This window comes from Paramisgurnus dabryanus, chromosome 8 (assembly GCF_030506205.2).
Source record: "Paramisgurnus dabryanus chromosome 8, PD_genome_1.1, whole genome shotgun sequence".
NCBI lineage: Eukaryota > Metazoa > Chordata > Actinopteri > Cypriniformes > Cobitidae > Paramisgurnus > Paramisgurnus dabryanus.
The window spans coordinates 24811541-24835863 of record NC_133344.1 but is presented as its reverse complement, the minus strand read 5'-3'; the positions used below and the strand labels follow the sequence as shown (position 1 = coordinate 24835863).

The 24323-nt window shown below is 36.2% G+C and overlaps 1 protein-coding gene and 1 long non-coding RNA gene across 4 annotated transcripts in view; both read right to left on the bottom strand.

The window, feature by feature from the left end:
• nlrx1 (NLR family member X1) overlaps positions 1-24195 on the bottom strand; it is a 27985-nt gene extending 3790 nt beyond the window's left edge. For 2 of the 3 annotated variants that reach the window (XM_065281181.1, XM_065281183.1), the window contains exons 1-6: positions 24105-24195; positions 21696-21824; positions 4079-4142; positions 3882-3994; positions 2256-2884; positions 476-1902 (exon numbers count right to left, since the gene is read on the bottom strand). In XM_065281181.1, the coding sequence (XP_065137253.1) occupies positions 476-1902; positions 2256-2884; positions 3882-3994; positions 4079-4142; positions 21696-21798 (2336 nt within the window). In that variant the 5' untranslated portion in view covers positions 21799-21824; positions 24105-24195. Of the gene's footprint in view, positions 1-475; positions 1903-2255; positions 2885-3881; positions 3995-4078; positions 4143-21695; positions 21825-23996 lie in introns of all 3 variants that reach the window. The other variant, XM_065281182.1, reaches the window with a different exon arrangement.
• Positions 9845-12323, bottom strand: LOC135771110 (uncharacterized). The gene is made up of 3 exons (XR_010542834.2): positions 12192-12323; positions 11799-11894; positions 9845-10649 (listed from the first exon to the last, which is right to left on the bottom strand). It is a non-coding gene; the product is annotated as an uncharacterized lncRNA (long non-coding RNA).
• Positions 24196-24323: the final 128 nt, after the last annotated feature.

Genomic DNA, 24323 nt, shown 5'->3' with positions numbered 1-24323 from the left:
CTATCAAGGATTGAGGGTGAGTTGATTTTCAGTCTATATAGGTTTCTGTTGATGCCGATCAGGTGAAGACCTGATTTCTGATTGTCGACAGCTGGTCATAGTTACAAGGTAATTAGGTTGATTATTTGAATGTGCTCCTCCCGAACTTTGTTAATAAAACATAATTTAACATCAGGCACCCAGCAGCACTGGCTCTGTTGATACTATTATCCAAGCAAAAACTCCTTGGCATTTTGACTTACAGACACCGCTACTAGCCTACAACACAAGGCACGTCTCTTCTTTCTGCCTCTCGTTTGCGCGTGCAAGCAGTGATGACGTCCCCGAGCAACCCAACTATATGAAGAAAAAATGTCACCAATATATTGTATGGTCTGAGAATGGGTAAATAAACAGCATTTTTTTTGGGGTGAACTATCCCTTTAATGCTCAAGCATGCAAAACATTAGTAGTTTGCATTAAATGCATCTCTCACTTGAGGTTGGTAGTGTGATGGAAGGCTGGCCAGAGCATCTGCAATAGATCTGGAGTAATGTGGCATGAGGACAGGTTGAGCTCATCCAGGTGGAAACTAGAGCGAGTGCAGTTCAGCACCGTACTGAGCACAAAACCCTTGAGAGGGGTCATGCGCACAGTAGACAAGTTGATGGTCTTGATGGACTGCAGCACTTCAGCTGTAAGTCGAGGGTTCTGAAACTCATAAAGTAAAACCAGAAGGTCCATCAGCTCCTCAGGTGGCTGCTTCTTACTACTCTCCTTGATCAGATGTTTCCTTAGCGTCCGAGTGATCTGTGCGACGGTTTGACTCTTGATGTCACACCCGAGATGCCCCAGCAGCCTCCTGTTTTCATAATGAAGAAGTCCGCCCATGAAGATGGGGTAGAGTTCAAACGCCCTAGTGTCACTTTCCACTTGCGGCTGGGGTCCGTGAACTCCCAGCAGACTTTGCTCCACCTGATCCAGGACATCTTCATTGAAGCTGTCCTCCGAGCGAAACATTTCTGCCGCCATGGTGTGAGCAATGCGTCCTTTGGTAAAGCTGCTGATTCGTTCAAAGAGTTTGGGAAACAACTTGAGCAAGTTGAAGATGGCAAAGATGCGGAATGGTATGATTTTGGAGAGAATGGACAGTAAGCTTGTAATTTCCTCAGTGGCCTGCCCTAAATCCTCCGATATCTGCTTAGTCAACTTCTCCAGGACAGTTTTGTTCTCACCAAGAACGACGTAAAGAGCGGCGAAATATTCCTGCATGGCAGGGACAGCAAACACATAACGTCTCTCCCCAGACTCTGGATGTGGACCGTTGTCATCAGGGACCAGGAAGAAGTCAAGTACGTCTGTGCGAAACACCGCCAGTTGGCGGAGCTCTTCGTCCGTCTTGGTCTTACCACCGACCCACTGCTCCAGGTCTTCAGCAGAGAAGGATGTCCTCTTTTTGGTGATCCCATCAAAAGCCAGCTTCCCCACAGTACGGACCACATATAGCATGAGTGAGTTCTCCTGGTCTTGTGAGGATGCATTCCCATCCGTAGTTATCAGCTCTCCCCCAAAGTTGAGCCTCATGAAACTCGTGTAGATACCGGTAAGGGTTCGAATCGGTGCATTGGCGTCCGTAAAATGCAAAAGATGAAGAGTGGCGCATGTAAGCCAGCAATAAGATGGTAAAAAGCATGCTGTCGCTAAATGACTCTCTCGTTGTAGGTTCAAGTAAAACATTTCGATGAGAGATTCAGCCGCCTTTGTTGGTCCGTCCTTCTCTCCATTTTGTTGCAGGAGCCTGCTCGTGAAGTACGCTCTCTGGCGATCAGGATCATTGAAGCCACAAATCTGTACAAAGCGGTTTACGTATTTTTTGGGAATTCTGTCCATGGCAGACAATCTGGTTGTGACTAAAATGCTAGCCTGTGAAACAAATAAATAACAACATATTAGCAAAAGTTAGAGTAAACTTCAGGCATAGAAATTAAAGTCTCACTTAATGAGACTTTGACATGTTCTTACTCAGTCCATATTAAAGATATCAATATTATATTTCCATATCATATTTCTTTACATTATGTTAGATAAATTTATGTAGAAAACCGTAATTCACACCAAAAAAAATTACTTCAGCCGGGTTTCCTGACTGGGTCACAAATGTGCAGTGCTGTAGGTCTCCAGGACCAGAATTAAGAAGCACTGATCGAAAATCGATTGAATTTGGATCATGACATCATGAAACATATTAAAACAGCTGATACAGAAGCAAGCTGTACCTCAGGTAGAAGGTATTTCCTAAGTAGATTAACAACAACACATCCTGTCGGCAGAGCTTCATTGGGATCACTGCATAACTCTGTCGAGCCGATGCGAAAGTCCAGCTTCATCTTCTCCATTCCGTTGAAGATGAAGAGGACGTCCTTGGCTTTGTCAACATCTCCATTAAGATAATTTGTCTTTCGAAGGTGCATGTATTTTTTCCCGACAAGATCTCGAAGGGACGTTGCTTTGGATGCATACGAGAGATCCTCACAGGAGAAGGGCAACAGAAGTTTGAACTGGGACAAGGCAGATCCAGCACACCAATCCAGCACCAGTTTACGGACAACAGTACTTTTTCCGGTGCCGACAGCTCCATAGAGTAAAACATTTAGTCCTCGTGCTTTGTTTTCATCATGATCAGCCTCAAAGAGCTGCTCTACAGAGAGAGAGGGATGTGTAGATACGTTTGCATTTGTCTTGAAGCGACTCACTGGAAGACCTCTTTCCTCATCCGGATGACGCTCTAGCATGAGCGGCTCTACGTGCATGGTTTCGGGAGAAAAGTAGCCACCGAACTGCTTCTCCTCTTCAGGGAGGTGATTAAACCATTGTGCCAGCTTCTGTTTGTGGATTTCAATGGGATCTGTACAGAAGCATTTTAAGTTGATGTTATGGATTAATTTTAACAATTAACATGTAATAAAAAAAATCTCATGTCATTGCAAACACATATTACCCATATGTTGTGACCCTGTCTATGACATCCAGGCTAGGGTTTTATAATCAAAGTTTGATTTGACTTTAATTACAATTTTTCTGATATAGCTTCACTCATTCAATATTAAAGATAGCAAGGTTATATTTTCACAGAATGATCTTTACATTATGTAGGGTGATTTTATGTAAAAACCAGTAAATCACGAAATAAAAAGACTTTTGCTGGGTTTACACAGGCAGGGTCATCAATTAGTACTGATAGGGGGCAGGGTTTCTCTCTCAATACTGAGAGATTTCAGGTGATCTCCTGGCTTTCTATGCCATTTTGCACCTTGTTCTCTTCATGTGTTCTTATACTTATTCCCTGTGTCATTTCACTTGTTATTATGACTCAACTTGTATACTTAAATGTTCTGATTTCTTTGTATGAATTCAATATTTGGCTTGATGCTACATCTGGTGGACATTTTGTGTCAATAGCCCACTTAGAAATCCCTTTACTGATAAAAATGCTGATGTGTCATTTCCCCCACTGTATAATACAAAAGTAATTATAATGCAGAATGCCCTATTTTAATGGTAAATGAGGACATGACGCTCAGAAAGGGCAAAAGCATAATACAATTCCAATAAAATTGGCTAAAATCTTTTATAATATGGTGCTTTGTGTGTCATTTTTGTAATATGATTGAGTTATGTTGTTGGATAACATTTGACATTGACATTTGACATTGAATGGCAAACAGCAACCAGTATATACTGCAAAAATATTAATTTATTGCTTTTACTAGAGCAAGTAGGTTTGACATTTGTGAGTCATTATCAGTAATGATTTTCATTATTAGTTGAACTAATACTTTAAGAGGACACTGAATAATTAAATGAGACTAAGAAGAACCAGATGTAATTCATGCAAAACTCACCTGTGACAGACTCATAGGAGCAATAAAACCTAGGATTGAACCCGGAGATGGAATAACACATACTTGATGATCTCAGGTCCTTCCATGCATTTTGACAAGAGCTTTTTGTTTTTCTAATAAGACAGCAAAAAACATATTGAGATGTTAGGCATACATGCCATGACAGGAAAGACAGGATTACTAAGAATTCTACTTACATAAAAAAGTGATGTGCCTTTAAGCTACCAAAGATGCCATCAGATGGAAGGCGTAAGTTATGATCTGAAAAGAAAAACTGTTGGTTAAAAAAAACTATAAACTAAACTCATGAGGGAGAAAAAATCCCTGAGGTAAGGGATTTATTTAAGAGCGTTGCAACAAAGGTCTCAACTGTCACCCTTACCTAAGTGTTGATACTAAGTATTTTACGGTAGTCTCTGCCAAAACACGGCAGCGGAGAAGCGGTTGCTATAGTAACAAAATCTCGCAGCGTAAACAAATCAACACACGCAGCTCAACAGACAGCAAATTTGTGGACAATGAAACATCGCAAATAACAGACTGTAATGTGCCAGATGTATAAAACCTCAAAGTAATTCAAACTGGAAACACTTTAGATTGACGGAAGATCAAACCACTATTCTACTAATAAATGCACATCACTTTTCTCAAGGGATTTTTTCGATCGTTAGAAATGTGCGTTGGTACTTCATTTTCTTAAATAACCATAAAATCAGCAATCGCGTGTGACACTAAGGGACCTGTTATAGTGCCGTAAGTTTTTAAGGGAAAATGGGACTTAAGGACTTTGTAGCAACGCATAGCAGATCTTAAGGTAATACTTTAGCATTTAAGGGTAAATACTTATTGACAGCCTTATGGTTCTCTTAAGGGTTTTTCTAGCAACCCATTTTTATAAAGTGTACCCTTAACCTTATATTTAAGGGATTTCTTAGCTCAAGGACTTTCATGCTACCGGGCACTGATGCACTTTGCAGGCTGTTTATGCATGCCGAATGGCTAACGTTTTTGCTGCCTGGTAGCGAACATTAAACCCACAGGACTGTCTGTCTTATCGGTTTCCGCTGACGTTGTCTTTGCTATATATGGTGCTAGACATCATCTTAATGCCTTTGCTGCTAGTGCCTGCATCAAAATGTTGTATTTCTTTTTCTGTGCAAAGCATTCAGTTTGGCAATTACAAGCTGCACTGCTAATAAATGTATAACTTGCCCAATTGTAACTAATTGCATTTCTGTCTCCATTTTCAAAGCGTGCCTTGTTTTGTTTACAGAGCATTTTCGAGGTCAGAGCATTCTCTATTAAACTCTTTTCCAGCCATTGATAAGTTAACTTGTCAATTAAGAGAAAACGCTTCCCTGCTAATGAAAAGTTTTTTTTCCGGGAATCCATATTTCCGCTATTATCCACCAGGTGCCGCACTTACCCAGCTTATAAAAAAGTATTCCCTTAGGGCAAACAGGTTAAACTCCATGTAGGTTTTGAGGATGCCTCTGAATCAGATCTCTATTTAAAGTCCTTCACAAAAATGTAATTATGTCAGCTTTTTGCTCAAAGTTTGGTATTTTTGAAGAAAGCTACTCATATCTGAAAAGTGATCAACTGAAGGTAGGATGAAATTTTTTCTCGTTTGTTTGTTTTAAGCAAAGGGGCTGTTATTTCATTTGATATATTGTATGTTTATATTTTTAAAGGAGCATTATGTCATTTATTAATTAAAAAAATCTTTAAGATAGAGTTTTCATTTGTATATTTATGAGCCAACCATGTAATAGAAAGAATTTTTTTTTTTCAATTCAATTCAATTTTATTTATATAGCGCTTTTCACAAAAGTCAATTGTTTCAAAGCAGCTTTACATAAATAGAAGCAGTGAAAAGCACAGAAAACGACAGATAGCACAACAGAATACATGATAGCATGCGCAGTTAAATTTGCTGCGGCTATGACTCAATATTATAATTGCACGTATTACTAAAGCAACGTATAGAAGAGGAAGCTAGGTAAAGCCCAAAAAGGCTGCCTCCCCGGGGTGAAAAACCCCCTAGGAGAAAAAAAAACCCCGTGCTTTTATCCGAGGAAAAATAAGTCCTAGGAGGGAAAAACCCTTGGGAGAACGGAAATGGAGATTTAGCGGAATGACACCTTTACTGTCCTCCACGTTTGTCTCTATCAGCCTGTAGGCTTTTTTGTGTGTGGAGGAGTCGGGTCTGAATTGGCTTGAAAATTCAAAATGTGACGTCATACGCGTGCTCGTCTACTTGGGTGTTCCATATACACGCGTACGGCAGCCATTAGTAAACATCGGCAACCGCTAGCATGTTTCAAATGGACTCTGCAGATGGGAAGAAGCGACCAACCTCCAGCACAATCCAGACACCCACGGAAACTCCTCGTAAGTAAAAAATATCCTTATCTAGTGCGGCCCAAATAGAGCGTGACCGGCGTCAGGGCAAAGACAAGAGTAAACATCGGATTGTCATTTGATTCTTGGAGGGAACTCCGGTCAACGCTGGGTATGACAACAGACCACGAGCTGGCTTTCTTTTTACTGCAAAGGTGTGATGCTTACGTTAGCATGTAGCACGGGACCGTTTCAAAAGTTACTGTCTTATATGAATTATCTTTATTCAGAGCACGAGTGTATTAAGATTGCGAGTGTCGGAAGCGTGTTTTACAGTGTAGTGTTACAAAACTTTTAGAAGACTTCAGTTGAAAATATAAAGTAGCACTGCAACATTTTACTAAAATATGGTCTGTCAAACAATAATCTTTTCTTACATCTGTAAACATGCTTGTGAATCTCAATGAGCTGTCTGTGGTTGCTACAGCAACTCTGGTTGTTGTTGTGCTCGTAAGAGTGTGTGCACCGGGAACAAGCATGAGACTGGCTGCAGTTTCTATAATGGCCACTGGTGTCAGTACAGTTAGAAATGTCAGAACCTACGCAATGCTCCTTTAAGAAAGAACATTTTCTGGAAGGCATTAAACGTTTGTGAAAATCATAAAAAAATGCTACTTTTTTAAAAAACGCTGGGGAAAGAGTTAAAGTTTGCTATAGGGCTGGAACGACGCGTCGACGTAGTCGATTACGTAATTACGTCGATTTGCCGGAAATGCGTCGATGCGTCGCACTGTTTACATTTTGAAATGAAGGCGGCTTCAGCTCCGACCGGGTGATACAAGTGTTATACCAAACAGACAGAACGCGATCAAAAGTGTGGGAATACTTTAAGCAGAGACCAAATAAAACACATACTGTGTAAAACTGAAATGGCATACCACAGCAGCGCAACACCTGTGTATGATCATCTTAAAAGAAGAAAACCTGGAGCTCTCCGACCTCAAAATGACGAGACGTCAGCGTAAGAATTTGAACTATTACAGTAAGTTTTTATACTTACTCTATAAACAATAGAATCAATACATATTGTGCTTAATACAGCTGCGTTTACATCTTCATTTAATACGAGCTGCGAGACGCCTGACAGACGTGACATTGCATCGCTTCTGGGCAGTATGTTGAAACAGTAAATAAAGAGCAGGACATGTTTTTATATTAAGAAGTTATGAAATAATAAGTTACTGTCACATTGAGAACTGATAGGCATGTGCCCGCGTGCACTGAAAGCCAGCTGGCAGTGCGGAGTTCCCAATGAACGTCTTTTTTGCGAATATGTGCGCAGATATTACAGAAGCTCGTCTTGTAAGGTATTCCTGACATGCGTTTATTTAAAGTAACAGCGGCGTAAACGCTGTTTATAAAATATTAGAAGATCATACTAACTGAACTTGTTTTTTACCCGGAACTTAAGAAAAGTTAAATGTTAAAGTTAAATGAGAATGCAGTACTAGTAATAATATTAACAGTAATAATATAACCATTACATCTTATATAAGGGTTCATGAATCACAATGAACTTATTTTTACTTCAGTCTGAACTAATGCTGAGTTAGTGCATGTACTAATAATAAACTAATGTTTAAAATATTAATATATGCCTATTTTATTGTTTAAGGTGAATAATGCCTCTTTTAAAGTGGCACTGCCACTTTATTTTTCATGTTGAAAATTTTGGTTTGTGTGTTTGTTTAATTAAGAAAATGCTTAAATAAAATGTTGGCGTTAATGGCAGATGTTACATTTATTATTTGTTGGGGAATTATATGTATAAAAAAATCATTAGACTATTCGATTAATCGAAAAAATAATCGATAGATTAATCGGTTGAAAAAATAGTCGATAGTTGCAGCTCTAGTTTGCTAATATGACATTTAACAGCAAATTAAAGTTTCAAGAGCACTCACAGTTCAATATTTGATTGACTAAACAGGTGCCTCGGTCGCTATACTGATACAGTACACTGTAAAAAAAAAATTTTTTTTCACAGAAATATACTGTATTATTTTACTGAAATTTTCTGTTTTTTTTACATTACGTGTAAATGTCATTAAAATAAAGAAAAAAACTTTTATTAAAAACATTAACCATAAAATAAAATTAATAAACTGTAATTTCACTTAATGAGAAATCATAGTTTTTTTACAGGATTATTCTTATTTTTAATTGGCTTGAATGTTAAATTACATTGAATTCTATGTAAAAATACAAAAAAAATCACATATTTAAAATTAAGACAACTATATGTTTTTTTAATATGAAACCTTAACTTTAAGGTAAATACATGTAAAAAAACAATCGTAAAAAAACGGTAAAAAGTCTGGCAGCAAAGTTGCCAAACACTTACCTTCAAATTACAGTAAAAAACCTTAAGTTATTCTACGGAATAATTCTGTTTTTTAAAATACAGATATTTACCGTAAAATGTACTATATTTTTACAGTTCCACTGCTGAAGAATGAAAAGAAAATCCCATTAAAAAATGTCTGTAGAATGTAAAATAAATGAATAAATCTGCATATAAACTGGATATTATTGCAGAAATACCTCAAAATGATAAAATTAAATGAAGTCTTCTTTTTTACACAGTATTCTTTGGTAAATTCATAACATTATCAATTACATCCACAAGAACTATCTGTCAAATTACAGATTTTTAGATGTAAAACACAAAAAAAGTTACATAACATTACTTAAAATACCGTATTTTAACAGCTTTAGGCTTTTATTTTATGGGATTATCAAATCTATTAATATTAAATTCCTGTTAAATTTTGTTTTTGAACTGTAGAAAAAATAAGATCACATTATAATAGCTTGCAAAGCCATATTTTTATGGTCATTACTTTATATAAACCATATTGCACAGTAATTACAAGCATTTATCCAATATATCTACATACTTTTCCCATTAATGTATAGGGTTTAATTTGAAAAAAACATACTTTTATAGTAATTAAAAGCAACTATCCAATATATCTACAGACTCTTCTCATTAATGAATGAAGTTAACTTTATAAATACATTACTTTATAGTAATTAAAAGGAACTATCAATTATATTTACAGACTTTACCTATTAATTTACAGGGTTTACTTTAAATGAACATACTTTTATAGTAATTACAAGGAATTATCAAATACACTTACGTACTTTTCCCATTAATCTATAGGTTTACGTTGAATAAATTTACTTTTATAGTCATTACACACAACTATCTAATATATCTATATACTTTTCCTATTAATTCATGAAGTTCAGTTTATATAAAAATTTTTATAGTAAATAAAAGCAAGTATCCAATATATCTACATTACTTTATCATTACTGTATAGGGTTTACTTTATATAAACATAATTTTATAGTATTTAAGAGCAACTGTCCAATATATTTATCCCATTAATTTAAGGACCCACATAGCAATTTTGGCAAAAGTAAAATAAGTTTTTCCTCGGCCCACATACAACAAATAATGACGGCCCTACAATGGCCCAGTTCTGGATTAGAGACAAGGGCCAGATAATATCCCATAACCGGCCCAGATCAGGTTCATTGGTACCGGTTCTCAGCCATAAGTCACCATATTAAAACCAGCATTTAACCAGAACTTCCAAAACTGAGCCATAACTCAGCCTGATCTTGCCCAAATTATATTAATAAATAACACAAAAAATTACTTTGAAATTATTTGCCATTTTTATTAATCAATAACACAAGTCAATAACACTACGACATCCACATTGTATGTGTTAAAACTATTCTAATATAAACTGCCAGCAATAAACAAAAATACTAGTTTGTTCAAATACATTATTGGCATGAATCTAACACCAACAACTTAAATTACAAAGCAATTTAATCCTTAGTAAACAAACAGAAGTTTAGAACAAACTAATAATAAAAAAAAATAAAAAAAAACATTGTGACAGTTACACTGGTGTGTGAAACATAGTTTGCCCAAATGACCAGCTATACACAAATACAGAAGTTTTCATTGAAATTAACATATTAGCATGAATTAAAATTTAAATGAATTACCATGGGTAAATACAAGTTTGAACCAAACTGAACTTAAAAGTTAGTTAAGTTAATTAGAAACACTACAACTTCATGTGTATGTGAAACCAACTCTACAGTCAGCTTTACGGAAAGATACAAGTTCCAGTTAAAGTATTAGCATGAATCTAACTGAGGTAATTTCAAATCGATCGAAAAATTAAAACAATACAATTAATAAAATTGAAACAAAAACAATCCAACACTAATAATAATAATAAATGTGTATGAGAAAGTGTTCAAGATTGTCCTCAACAAGAAGTACTGCTTCTCAGCTCCTCTTTCCATAGACGTAAACATTACAGCAGCCCACTGTTATATTAAAGAAAATAGATGCAAATGAATATTTGTTATTAAGCCAAAGCCATATAATACAGCAATTAAAAGCATAAAGATATACTTCAAAACAGACAGATAGACCATTAGAAGTTGCTTTGGCCGAAAGTGTTAAATGTCTAAATAAAATGAAACATAGCTTAGACCTTAAAGACGTACTTTTCATTAAGGTACTCAAAAGCAAATGAGATCTGAGCATGTACTTAAAGGACAAGTTCGGTATTTTACACTTAAAGCCCTGTTTTCGGATTGTTTATGATGAAATAGAACGGTTTTGACTGAAATTTCGAGATATGTGGCTGCCCCGAGAATTTTCAGGTGTTTCTTGTATCACCTCCCACCTCTATAATGGGTCTAATAGGTGCACTGGAACAATCCTTTCTTAAATGCATTAAACTTTCGTTTACAAAGACGTGAAACTCACCGAGTGGTCAGGGGTGTTCATTGATATGCTCACACAAAAATCGCTGCAAAAGATGCTTTCTGACACAGTCAGCAGTATCATTCAACCAACCCGTGCAAGTTGTTTGAACAAACCCTAATAAACATATTAAACTACTCCATATGTATTGAGTATTGTTTTTGTTTATGAAAATATTATAACATTGCTTCTTACGCAGGTGGAGACATGAGCTTATGAAAGTATTTGCTTTTTTATTTAAAACATAACAAAAATAAGCTCAAACACATTAAGAACTATTATAAACATTAACTAAGCGGATTATGTCATGTATGTACTGTAATCACATTTTTGTAATAATATATAGTAGCAGAATAAATAAATCAGCTAACGTTAAATCAGCATATTTTTTTATCAGCATTTTAAGTGTTTTTAAACAATTCTTGTATTTATTGTTTACTGGTAGTTTCTATGAAAGGTTTTACTGGATGGGGTTAAAACAAATGTTTTGTAGAGATTTACTGCATTTGTGTTAGCTATTATAGCAACCCCTGATTGCACAAAACGGCACACTTGTGTCCTTCGTAATAGGCTAACGTTAGCTATAGTGGCTCACCGGAAGTCATAAACCGGAAAGCTCAAAGATGGCGGCGCCCGCATTTACGTCAAGAAACAGGTGGATATAAACAAAAAGATGACAACATGAGCCCCAACATTTAATTTACCTTGATGTTTTACGTGTCTACTGGAATATACACCCCATCATCCTTTTTGTCCTACTCCAGAGTCTTCCAAGTCTTGATGAACACAGACCTGACACACTTTCACCAAAAAAGAAAATTTAAACGTTACAGAAATACATTTTCAAATATTATTTTTTTTATAAATGTTCTAACAACGGGAAGACCAGATAACCAATTTAATTAACTTCATTAATAATATGATTACAGTAATTCTTATGCCTAACAACAGCTAATAATGGCCGTCAAACTGCAATAGCCTATAACACATACTACATGATCACGTAAACGTTTGCATCCCTTTATTCGTTTGTTAGACATTTAAACTAAAACATTTTATGATTGAAAAAGTTTAAATACTCAAGTTCAGGTACTTACTAGTAATCTTGTTCTTTCTTCTTCTTTAACTTTTATTGGCGGTTGGCAACTAGTATCTTTCACCCGCTTTGAAATCTGTGTCCGTTATGATGGCCGGCTGCAGGCAGCGTTGCTCCTGTAACGGTTACCCCGCCTATTGGTTTATTTGATTGGCCACCGCTCGGCTTGCGTCAACAGGAAAGCAGAGGAAAGCTCGTCATCTGTTATGTGATTGGCCAGTGGCACTCGCCTTTTTTTGATTTGATTGGCCATCTCAATCATTTTTTATAAGGTGTTCTACATAATGCTGCGTTGCAAGAACGTACAAACGGATGACGTTAAAATAACGCGAGAGGGATTTGAGATCATAATCCTGCGCATGATTTTTCGAGTCGTTCTCGCAGTACTTTGATGTCATCCGCTTGTAGGTTCTTGATGCACTGCATAATAAACTACGCATCCTAATGTAACGCGATCGTTTTTAACACTTCGGCAGGCAAAAAGCACAGTGAAACATATATCGTTTATTTATACAGTATCTAACTTTTTTTATTAACAAAAGCACCAACATACAAAATTCTCGTTGGGGAACAAGATATACATGCGTAAATACAATATACAGTAGGCTATCTGACATTTGATCGTAAACAATGATAGCTTTACAGTCGTTGAAGTTAGAAATTTTGAGCAGGAATAAACCCCCTGCTACAATGAAAAGCGCGCAAAAGCAAATTTAAATAGAAACAATCCATGGTACAGCTCAAGAAACGTTATCAATACTTTAAAATTCAGAAAGAAAAACATCTGGAAGTTCAGGATCACTTGAACAAAATTATCTTGACCATGATCTGAAACCATGTTTATGTAACTGAAATGTAAACAAACATAATTGTCCAAATACATTAGCTTCTTTTATTACAAAACTATTTAAAAAGGGTTAAATTACATTAAGATTTAGAAAGCCTAAAAATACTTAAATTCTTATAATTATTTATTGTAAATCACAGTTTTCAAATGTGGCTTACAATCACTAAACTGATCTGGGCCACATACTTCCCACCCACAATTGGCCCAAATGTTACCTGCCATCATGGATCTAGTGCCATCATTGCCCATACTTGGCTGACGTGTTGCATGCCATTGCCATTATACATTGCTGCTGAAATGGCGGGCGGTGGCTAGCTGTGGACACTTCCGTTTTCGACCACAGCAATAAAAAAAGTACAATGCAGCCAGTTCACATCATACATACGCCCACTCCCCTAACATATAGCCTAAATACAGAATGAAAATACCAGTACACAGAGGGTATTTAGAACAGAGACAGACAGAGCCAGACGACCTGAATGGAGTAAAACAAGCTTGTACTATCCTAACATGTTAGAAGTCTTTGACTTCACAGTCATTAATGGCCATCTTGTGATCTTCATCCCACTTTTACGGAGTCCATGGGCCCATGAGCCCCAAAGTCTATTACAGATGCTGGCCTGAGGCTCTTTTTCCAGTACATACTTTGCAGTACATACTTTGTGTCTGTATCTTATCAACTTTGGCTTCTGATGTCAGTTAGATGGCATGCAGACAGCTGGGAATTAAAATTAGCACCTCACACCTATCAAATACAGGGCAACTGCAAAACTTCCAAGTCCCCTGCAACCAATTCAGAAATATACAATTAAGAAATGTATTATATTTCAGAAGCAAAGATAAACTTTGCTGGCCACATCAGCTTAAGATTCAACAAGTGCAGAAATAAGAGTGATAGATAAAAAATATATGCATAAAATAAAAAAATAAAAAGAGCTATGTAGGCTACCTTTCATGCAGATATGTTGTAAATAAAAATTGAACATAATAATAACTGTGTGTTATACTACAGACACAGATCTAAAAATATTGCCTCGAAAGATGAAATACTGCAGGAGGTATTGTTGCACAGCTAAATAGGCCTATACAGTTATTGTACAGGTAATAATTGCACAGCTTAAGTTTTATATAAAATTCTGAAATCAAGAATAGTCAGTGATTGTTTATGCATCATATTTCCCGTGTTTTACTGTCAGGCACTGACTTAGTGTTTACAATTCTGAAGTGTTCTGTAACAATTTCATAAGTGGCAGAGAAAAATTGAATGGCAACATTTTCAGACCCCACCCATGGACTGTATCAGCTGCTGCTGTCTGGCAAGTGGTGCTGCAGCCTCAAGTCTCTGAGCATCATGCTTTGGGACAGTTTTTCTGCAAGACAACCAGGCTTAAGAATGCTGGAAACTACTAACCTCCTAATGCCTGTCTGCTTGTTGATGTGAAAGGACTGAATCTTGTGTCCTGATATGTCCTCTTTTGGCTTGGCTTTTAAGGGTGAAATTGTCCTTTTTGTCTGTTTGAAATGCTGCCCTGACAGTGGTTTTCTGTTATCGTATATATTGACCATAGACTATATTGGCACATGTCCACTTTAAAAACATTGAAGACACAAAGTCAATCTGTATATTCAACAAAATTCAAGGCCCTCACTGTGAAATCATTAGGCCACTACACAATTTTCTCGGTTGATGGGGAAAACAGCCACACTATGAATAAAGCTTTACAATGGGGTGCTATATTTTTTAATTTACAATAGGTGAACAATGTGTGAAAGACTAGGAATTTATTCTGGGGCTCAACAGTTCAACCAAGGCTCTTGCATAAACTTGAGCTTTGGTAAACTGGGGGTGAAGCAATTGAAGACATTAAAATGCTTGAAACATTAAACAACCGTGTAAGTGTAAACAATCGTCGTAATTGTTTTTAGTCTCTCTCTCTGTGCTTTAGGTATCAAGAAAGTGCGCGCAGATTCAAATAATTGAATGTTGTACAATCATTGGACGAATCGTACGGCAGAGGCAATCTCGACCAATAACATCGCTTGACTTTGGGAGGGGGATATACGTCATAACGTAAGATCGCGCCATACTGGCAGTGGCCACTGGCCAGAGTAGAGAGCCTTGATAAAGTATGGAACGTTTTCAGGATATTCAGCTTTCACTAAAGGTAAATTAATATATTTACCCAGCCGGCACATGATCTACCTTTAACGTTGATATGATTAAAATAATGTCAGTTGTTGTTTAAACGTTGATATATATATATATATATATATTGTGCGCGGGTCTGCGCCCCTATTTTAAGTTTGAAAATACGTCCGTTACTATCGGTCAGAGCAGCTGCTGCTTTGCGTTGATTTCTCTGTCAGACCTGGATTATTTTATATCTGCCTGTTAAATTCTTACATTTTCAGCGAATTTTAGTTGATGTGTCAATGAAGAACAAAAGCTGGAATGTGAATAGAAGAAGGGGTCGTACGGGGTCTGTAAAAATACTCAAGTGGTGCTCGCTGCATATCAGGTAAGAGATCATTTTTCATTAACACTCTAACGTTTAGGGACACGGGTAGCATAACGTTACTGCAACCTCATAGGATAACTTAAATAGCTTATCGCTGTGTGTGTTTTTGTACTGCTTCGCTATTAGCGTAGCGATATTAGCACGTATTTCAATGTGTTCGTAGTACATTACCATCTGACATTGCTGTGTTTTATATGACGTTATATGATTAATGTTGTCAGCTAATGTTAGTTTAAAACTCAAAGGCATGAGGGGTAAAAAAGCGTGGGAATGAGTAACTTAAAGTGATAAAACAGTCATTTATTCGTTAGAGTATATTTTTACATAACCTCTTTATAATGACATTGAAAAGATATTTGATTTGTTTAACTTACTTGTTTAGATCAAGCATTGGAATAAGATTTTTATCGGGGGAGAACAACCAACAGAGAAAGACCCATTCACCAACTACAGTAAGTCAATTTTACCCACGTACTATTCGAAAACCAAGGATAGTATTAAGTATGATTTTCATACTGTATTTCATAAAGTAACACAGGGTAGGCGTAATAATCCATGGCTTTAGCCTACACCTTTCCGGCTGCCCCCCTTGTTTGTAATGAAATTGCTGTAAATATATTTTGTCCTATGTTCAGTAACCAAATAAACTTTCTTACATTCATTCTACAAATCTGAGCAACTTTCTGTCCTTTTGTCTTTCTTCTCCTGAAGTGGCGCACTGAAAGGGGAGATTCATGTCACCTTCACCAGTCCTTTCTTTAATTGCTGGAAACTGTTAAGGGAAAGACCCTCAGACATAATAGGATAAATGTGGCTGCAGGTAAAATTATTTGATGGTGTTAAGGTTTATCATTATCTAACAAACCAAATGCTTTGTTCAATAACAAGAAATCACATTAGGGCCATTTTCTGGAAGAGAAATCCACTTGGACAGGTAAGTTAACGTTATGTGTAGCATTTTAATGTTTGTACATTTGTCCATATGACGCTAAAGGGGTTTATCAAATCTTTCTCACCCATGTTATGGTTCATATTCTGTGTTCAGTTTGACAAGGATCAAGAGGCCAAGGACCAGGTGGTGAAGTCGGAACCAGACCAGACAGCTCTCGCACAGCCAGCCTCTGAACCTGCTCTACAGTTTGAATCGCCCGGGTGAAGTTAAACTCTACTTTGCTGGTGACCCAGATGGCTGAGAACATGATAGGCTGAAACCCTGGAAGCTAAGAGGGAAGCGGCAAAGGAGTTCGAAGAAGAGCTGAAAAGCACGTCTTAATGAACACAAGGTGAGGATTTGTATGGAAATCCAACTGGTTTATCCAGATTATTTACAAGTGGATTTAAGATTTTGTTGATCACATCTACAGAGCAGCTTGAACCCTTTTAAGACATTTTAACCCCTTAAAGGCGGAGTCCACGATGTTTGAAAAACGCTTTGGAAAAGGAGACGGGCTGACTACCAAAACACACTTATAGCCAATCAGCAGTAAGGAGCGTGTCTACTAACTGACATCCTTGCCGGGTTGCGTATGTGTGGGGTGGGTCTATCAACAGAAGGTCCAGAGTCTATTTGTTTAGGTGATTTCAAATATCAACATTGGCTTTCAAACATCGTGGACTCTGCCTTTTAATGTTCCTGCATTAGAAGCATTAATAGAGGCAAAGTTTGTTCATGCTCAATTTTCATTCGAGCTCCAAACTGAAATTATTGTTGAGCGGCAACCTAATGGCTTTGCTCTGGCGATGCTGTGAGGGAGGCAAAGTTGCCATTGTGTGTAAATTGAAAACAATACAATGTGGCCACGGCTGATGTGTAGGAATTTTTGCAAGCATGATACATCTTTTTTTATTTTTCAGGACAAGGCCTGGTGAAAGCCACTACAGAGGATCATAGCCATCGTTGGAGTTCTGAAAGGACGTGGGTGAATATCAATCTGCCAAATGAACTTTTTTTAGCATGCACATTCACATCTTTCTATTAATACTGATTATATATGAACTTGTTTGTTTGTTACTGGAAACAACTTCGCTTCTATTGTGTTTGACAGAAGGAGTTTTAAGCCTATGTGCATTTTCTAGATGTTAAGCATGAACAGTACTTAAACAACCATTACCCGTACCAGCTCTGTCCGTGCTCCATTTTCCATTGCAGATCATACTCAAGAGATAGTACCCCTTAAATGCAGCTGGTCGTCATAGCAAGGCCACACACAACTGCCGCGGCGTAATGTTCAATGCGAGGTACACACCAGCGCCCCAATTTAATTTAAAACGTTTCAGCATTACTCGGATTGTACTTAATTTAACTAAAACAAATATCAAAAACATGTCTAATTAATACTTTATCAACACGTCATACTCCTGGAAAAGACCCACATAAATCACATATTTTAAAGGAATAGTCTACTCATTTTCAATATTATTTAATATTTTCATATTTCAACATATATCAATAATATGTTATTACCTTAACTAAGAATTGTTGATACATCCCTCTATCATCTGTGTGCGTGCACGTAAGCGCTGGAGCGCGCTGCGACGCTTCGATAGCATTTAGCTTTGAGTTCACTCAAAAGTCGATTTAAAATTGCAGTTTAAAAAAACTTGCATGCATTGAAGACCCGTCACCCCTAGGAACAACATGAAACGATTGAATATATCTTCATATGATATATCAGGACACTTCTTAATTTCATCCTCACACTGGCTCATACATGGCTGGTGTAGTAAATATTTACCATAACTGTTTTTATCATGTTTTATGCGTGCTCCCACCACACTGTTTTCTACTGGCTGGCCATTAAAACTGAGCTCCCGCACAAAGAAGGGAAATACGTCACATCTCTTACTCCCGCGTTTGAAAATAATGTGGATAACAACATTATTCTGTTTGAGGTGTAACAAGCTGTGTTCCCACATGTTTAAAGGCTCTCTAAGCGAATCTGCGAGACGTTAGTTATTGTTGACTTTTAAAACTGTTTTCAAACAGACGGAGCGTAGCTAACTCCTCCCCCTCCCTTCCGTGCTTTCATGAACGCGCCCAACCCCCACCCCCAAATCCTTTGTCGTTTATTGGCTGGAATACTTTGTTTTGTTTTGTGATGCTAGGTTTGGCCACTTGTTGATATTGCCGTTTGTGAAGTCTAGGCTGTCTACAGAGATCGCGTTTTTTTACAGTTTGATCAACGGGCAGGCAGCAAGCAGATAGTGAGGAGATGTTTCCGGTATGTAACAAAAAATGTTTTATGGTCTAAAACGCTTAAATTCCCTTAAAGCGCCTTTGTTTTGCCGCTTATGACCGTAATCATCATGGAAAACGTTGGTTTACTGATACTACACGCCAGAAGTCGCACCCATAATTCGCGCAAATCGTCATGGGGTGTAGGAATAGTGTGCATAGGGCCCAAAATTATTAACAAGAGGGTAACATTCTTCATAGAGCCATAGCTTATTTATTTTGCTTTTAAAGTGCACCAAATGAATGCACTTAACATTAAAATGAACACTTTTCTTTTGAGTGGAAATGTACATCTCAAATGGGGATCTGCAGTGAATGGAAAGGACATTGCTGTAAAATATCAGAAATATGTATGTATGTATGTATGTATGTATGTATGTATGTATTTAGTGAAAAAGTTGTTGATGCAAATGCACTTAACATAGACCTTCTGTTTGTTTTTTGTACATTTAAAACACAATATACTAATACAGAATGTGTGGACATAAACTGGAATGTTGGTTGCAATTACTGTCAAATAATGTTTATATTAAGTAAATCCCATGTACTATTAAGAAAAGTCTGTAGATATATTGGAGTTGTTTGTTATTACTGTCAAATTATATTCATATAAGGTTAGTCCCATGCACTTATAAGAAAGGTCTGTATATATCGGAGTTGCTTATAACAGTGGTTCTCAAACTGGGGTCCGGGGCCCCCAGGGGGGCCGCGAGATGGTGCCAGGGGGGCCCCAGTTTTATGACATTTTATAAAATACATTAAATTCTAATGAATTCTGGGAAATTAAACCAAAAAAAGGTAGCACTACTTTGTATAATTTAATGTTTTGTTTAATTAAAATGTGAAGTTTTAGAACAGTTTTTTGTCATAAATTTTCTTTGGGGGGGCGCGAAGGAATGCACCGTACCCAAAGGGTGGCCGCACGCTGAAAAAGTTTGAGAACCACTGGCTTATAAAGTAAACCCCATGATGTAATGGAAAAAGTATATGTGTGTGTGTGTGTGTGTGTGTGTGTATATATATATATATATATATATATATATATATATATATATATATATATATATATAGGGCAGTTGCTTGTAATTGCCATCAAATATTGTTTACATAAAATAAACATGTGTATTTTTACATATATGGGATAATTGCTTGTAATTACTGTCCATTTATGTTTATATAAAGTGAACCCATGCATTGAGTAAATGTCATGTTGATATAAAGTTTTATTAGTATAAAGCAATGTTTATATAAAGTATACCTCATACATTGATGGTAAAAAAATGTAAATTTATTGGAGATGTTTTTGTAATTAATGTCAAGTATTGGTTATATAAGGTAAACCCCCATAAATTAATGGTAAACGTATGTAGATATATTGGGAAGTTGCTTATAATTACCATAATAAAATTTTTTTTATAAGGTAAAGCCCCCATACATTAAAGGTAAAAAATATGTAGAAATATTGGAGAGTTGCTTGTTATTACTGCCAAATAATCTTTATATAAAGTAAACCCCCCAGTATTTAAATGGTACAAACATGTAGATATATTGAAGAGTTGCTTGTTATTACTGTCAAATAATGTTTATATAATGTAAACCTGCATACATTAATGGTAAAAGCTTGTAAATTTAGTTTAGATGTGTCTATAATTACTGTCAAATAATGTTTATATAATGTAAACCTGCATACATTAATGGTAAAAATTTTAAATTTAGTTTAGATGTGTCTATAATTACTGTCAAATAATGTTTTTATAAATAAATAACTATTAAAAATATGTTTATGAAACGTAATATCACAAGATCTTATTTTTTTGTACAGGATAAACCCAACGTTTAACAGGAATTTACTGTAAATAGATTGAATAATGACATAAAATAAAAGTTTAAGTCGATCAATATACTGGTATTAGGCTTTAAATTAGCGTATCTGAAGGTAATTATACTAAATTTTTTGTGTGTTTTAAATGGAAAAGTCTTTACTTTGACAAGGAGTTCTCGTAGATAAATTGTATTACCTTAAATATATACTAAATAATACTGTATTAAAACAGAAATCTTTGTTTTAATTATGTAATTTTAAGGTATTTCTGCAATTTTTAAAAGTTTTTATACAGATTTATACTTTCGTTTAACATTCAATGGAGATTTATTTTATGAAATTTTTTATTCTTTCTACAGCAGGTTGACTGTAAAAATACAGAAAATGTTTACGGTAAATATCCGTTTTCAAAAAACAACATTTTCCCGTAAAATAATTTAAGGTTTTTCACTGTAATTTGAGGGTAAGTGTTTGGCAACTTTGCTGCCAGACTTTTTACCGTTTTTTTACGGGTTTTTTTTTTACAGTGTAGCAATATAAAAAACTGCCTTTATTTAATTGACTTCTGAAAAGAGCAATGTGGTCCGCCTCCCATTTTTGATCATTAAAAATGCGTTCTGTGTAGCAGATTTTTTTTGCACAACAGTTTCACTAGTGACAGTTTTGTCCCCCATGACTTTCATTTTACCTTAGTAGTGAGTCTGATGTAGATTGTTTGACAGAAATATTGCACAGAAAACTTTTAATCATGTTTAACAAGATATGGTAGTATATGGGACTTTTTATCTGTTAAAAAAAACCTAAAAAATAAAAGCTTATGCTAACTACAAAAGATGTCTGTTTTTATACCACAGGGCTGTTTAGTTGAGAAAGTTCCACGGGTATGCACTATTTTTGTGTGCGTGTCATAAAATAACCACCAGAGCAATGACTGTGGTATTCATGGTATAACTGACTTCGGTCCTTTGAATTATTACCACTTTGGGTGTACATTATTTTCAAATAATTCAACATCATGTCGTCAATTATTCCTTACATATTTAAATTGGAAATGTAATATTATAAAAAAATAAAACACCTACTTTTCTGGCGAGATCTGCTGTAAAGTTTGCAACACACATCCGTTGGTGAGCTGTGGCATCTTCTCAACACTTTGGTTCCCGATGGCCTCCCTAATCGCCACATTTTGACGTTGTTTAATGTAATAACCCCTATTTAAAAAAATAATAATATAAGACATAAGGGCATTTCCAGGACAGGGTTTAGATTAATCCAGGACTAGGCCTTAATTATATTAGGACATTTAAAGGTAGGGTAACATATTTGATCCTGAAACATTTTTAGTTATGCTGGTTAAAAGTCTCCTCACATCCTGATAGCAATCACTGTGTTAAGTTGTTTAAATGTATTTGTAGAAATTTACGTCATCTGTGAAAGGCGTAGGACCAAAAAATGTTCAACAAATCATAGATTTCGGTCCGAACGGACGTTTCCTTTTTTGTCCCTCATACGTAATCGTAATTTGAGTTCCCACCGCGCAGCGAGTCCACGCAGACACCATACATCATCGGCGCGTTCACGTGCGCTCACCTCCTGTAAACAGCGAGAACAGCAACCTTTTCTGCTGAATTGACAACCTACACAGGAGTTACAAAACTAAAGGCATCTTTTATAACAACAACAGCAAAAACTGCCTGGATCAGAGAGAGCAAAAACCCAAGTTAACATCGGTAACTTTACTGCTTTACCACGAGATGCAAACAGCTGCAGGACGCAAAGGGTCTGAAAGGGTCGTTGCACTGTTTATTTTGGTAAGGTAGGTACACGATATGTTTGTATTGAGATGGATTCAGATATTATACTTGTTATGAAACGTTGTGTTGCTTATGAAATTTGTGTTCGTTTACGGATTAGCATAACGATATAGTTACTACGTCTACACAACCGAAAGTGCTTAAACTAATTCTGATGTAAACCAGTTGTTTATGTTGGTTATTTTGGAAGTGTTATTCACTTTGTACTGCAAAGTTTTCTCACTGGTGAATGAGACATGAGATGTGACCGTCTGATCTGTGCGTGTTCATGTGGTTGAAAGAGGCGTGACTTTGGATGGCGATTTGACTTGAGGGTGGGATCGGGATTTCATTGCTAGGCGGCTACCGTTAGCATTTTTTAAAATGTGTTACCCTACCTTTAAGTAGTTTTTACAAACAAACCTTACAAAAAACAATATCGGCAGGCCTCTTGAGACAAAACAATGGCCCTGATATATGTTAAGATGTACAAGGTGTTTTAAGTAAATACAGCTAAACATGCATTTTGTCTGTAACTAGGATGAGGAAAACTTCCCCTATAGTGATCTGAAATATAACATTAGTGTGAAAACTGTGTTGTAAACAGAAGCAAATGAGGGTACCTAATAACATCAAACCAAACCTATTATTAGGTCCCTCCTTTGGTTTGTGTTTTCATGGTACATACATGATGCTGACATAGTTATAATTAAGTGAAAAATATGTCCTTTTAACAACACACCCATACATTTGTAAATGTCCATTTAATCAACAAACTGTATGATGTAACAATGAGTGTGTGCAATTACACATTAAGGATGCTTTCCATGTACAAGGGTGGAGATAAATATAAAACTACTTCAGTTTATAGATGAGCTGTGTGATGTAACATTCATACACATACAATCGAATGATTAAAAATTTCAAGTGATCAAGGTATTATCAACTTGGATAAGGTTATTGTTGTGTTTTTTTTTATACGTAATAGAGATGTTTTTTCTCTGACTACTCTGATGATACATTTGAAGGTGTGACCTCACCACACCTGCAACTAACCCTGCACTAAATCAAATGCAACACAATTGTAAACACAGTGTGACTAAAATGTCAAAACGTTGCCTTCAAAAGATTTTGAAATCCTAAACTATAGAAAACTGTAAATGCTTCATTACAGATAGTGACATTATGCTTTTTATGACACGTTGCAAATTTATAAATACATTCTGCTTTATATTAGACCTACTTCTCCACATTTGTCTATAACTAAATACCAATTCTATGTGTGGCAGTGATTTTCAAGGTTATACAGACAACCTGCTAAGTCAATAAGTCTTGGTTCCCACTTTCTAATAATAGTAATAGTCATGTCACAACTCATTACAAGCTTGTCTTTTGTTAATGTACAGCTAAAACTGTCTGATTATACCCCCTCTAAAAATCTTTTGCTACAAACAACAACTTCATTAAAGCAACTCTGATAAAACTCGACACAAACTTGCTTAACCAGATGAAGGACCTCTAAGTTAAAAGTTAAGACCATTAGATATGTAGATCGCGGTCATAACAACGATTATAAGCACGGTGACATACTTATCCAACATAACGGCTGAGATGAATACTTGCGGTTAATGACTCAAATGATAACCAAATCTAGAAGATAGAAATATAGTAAATTCTTCATTCATCTTTCTCCATTACCAGGATCAGCAGGGGATATGACACAGACCACGGCCGAGGGAAATGGTCCTGCACGGCTGCGGCTAGACGATAACACTGTACCGCGCGCGACGACTTCCTGCTAAAAGGAACCGCCCACCCGATTAAACTCTCAACTGTCATATTTTTATTTTGTACAGTGAACGGACGCAAAATATTTACTGACAAAGCGAAACCACACATGGCAAAACAGCATTATAA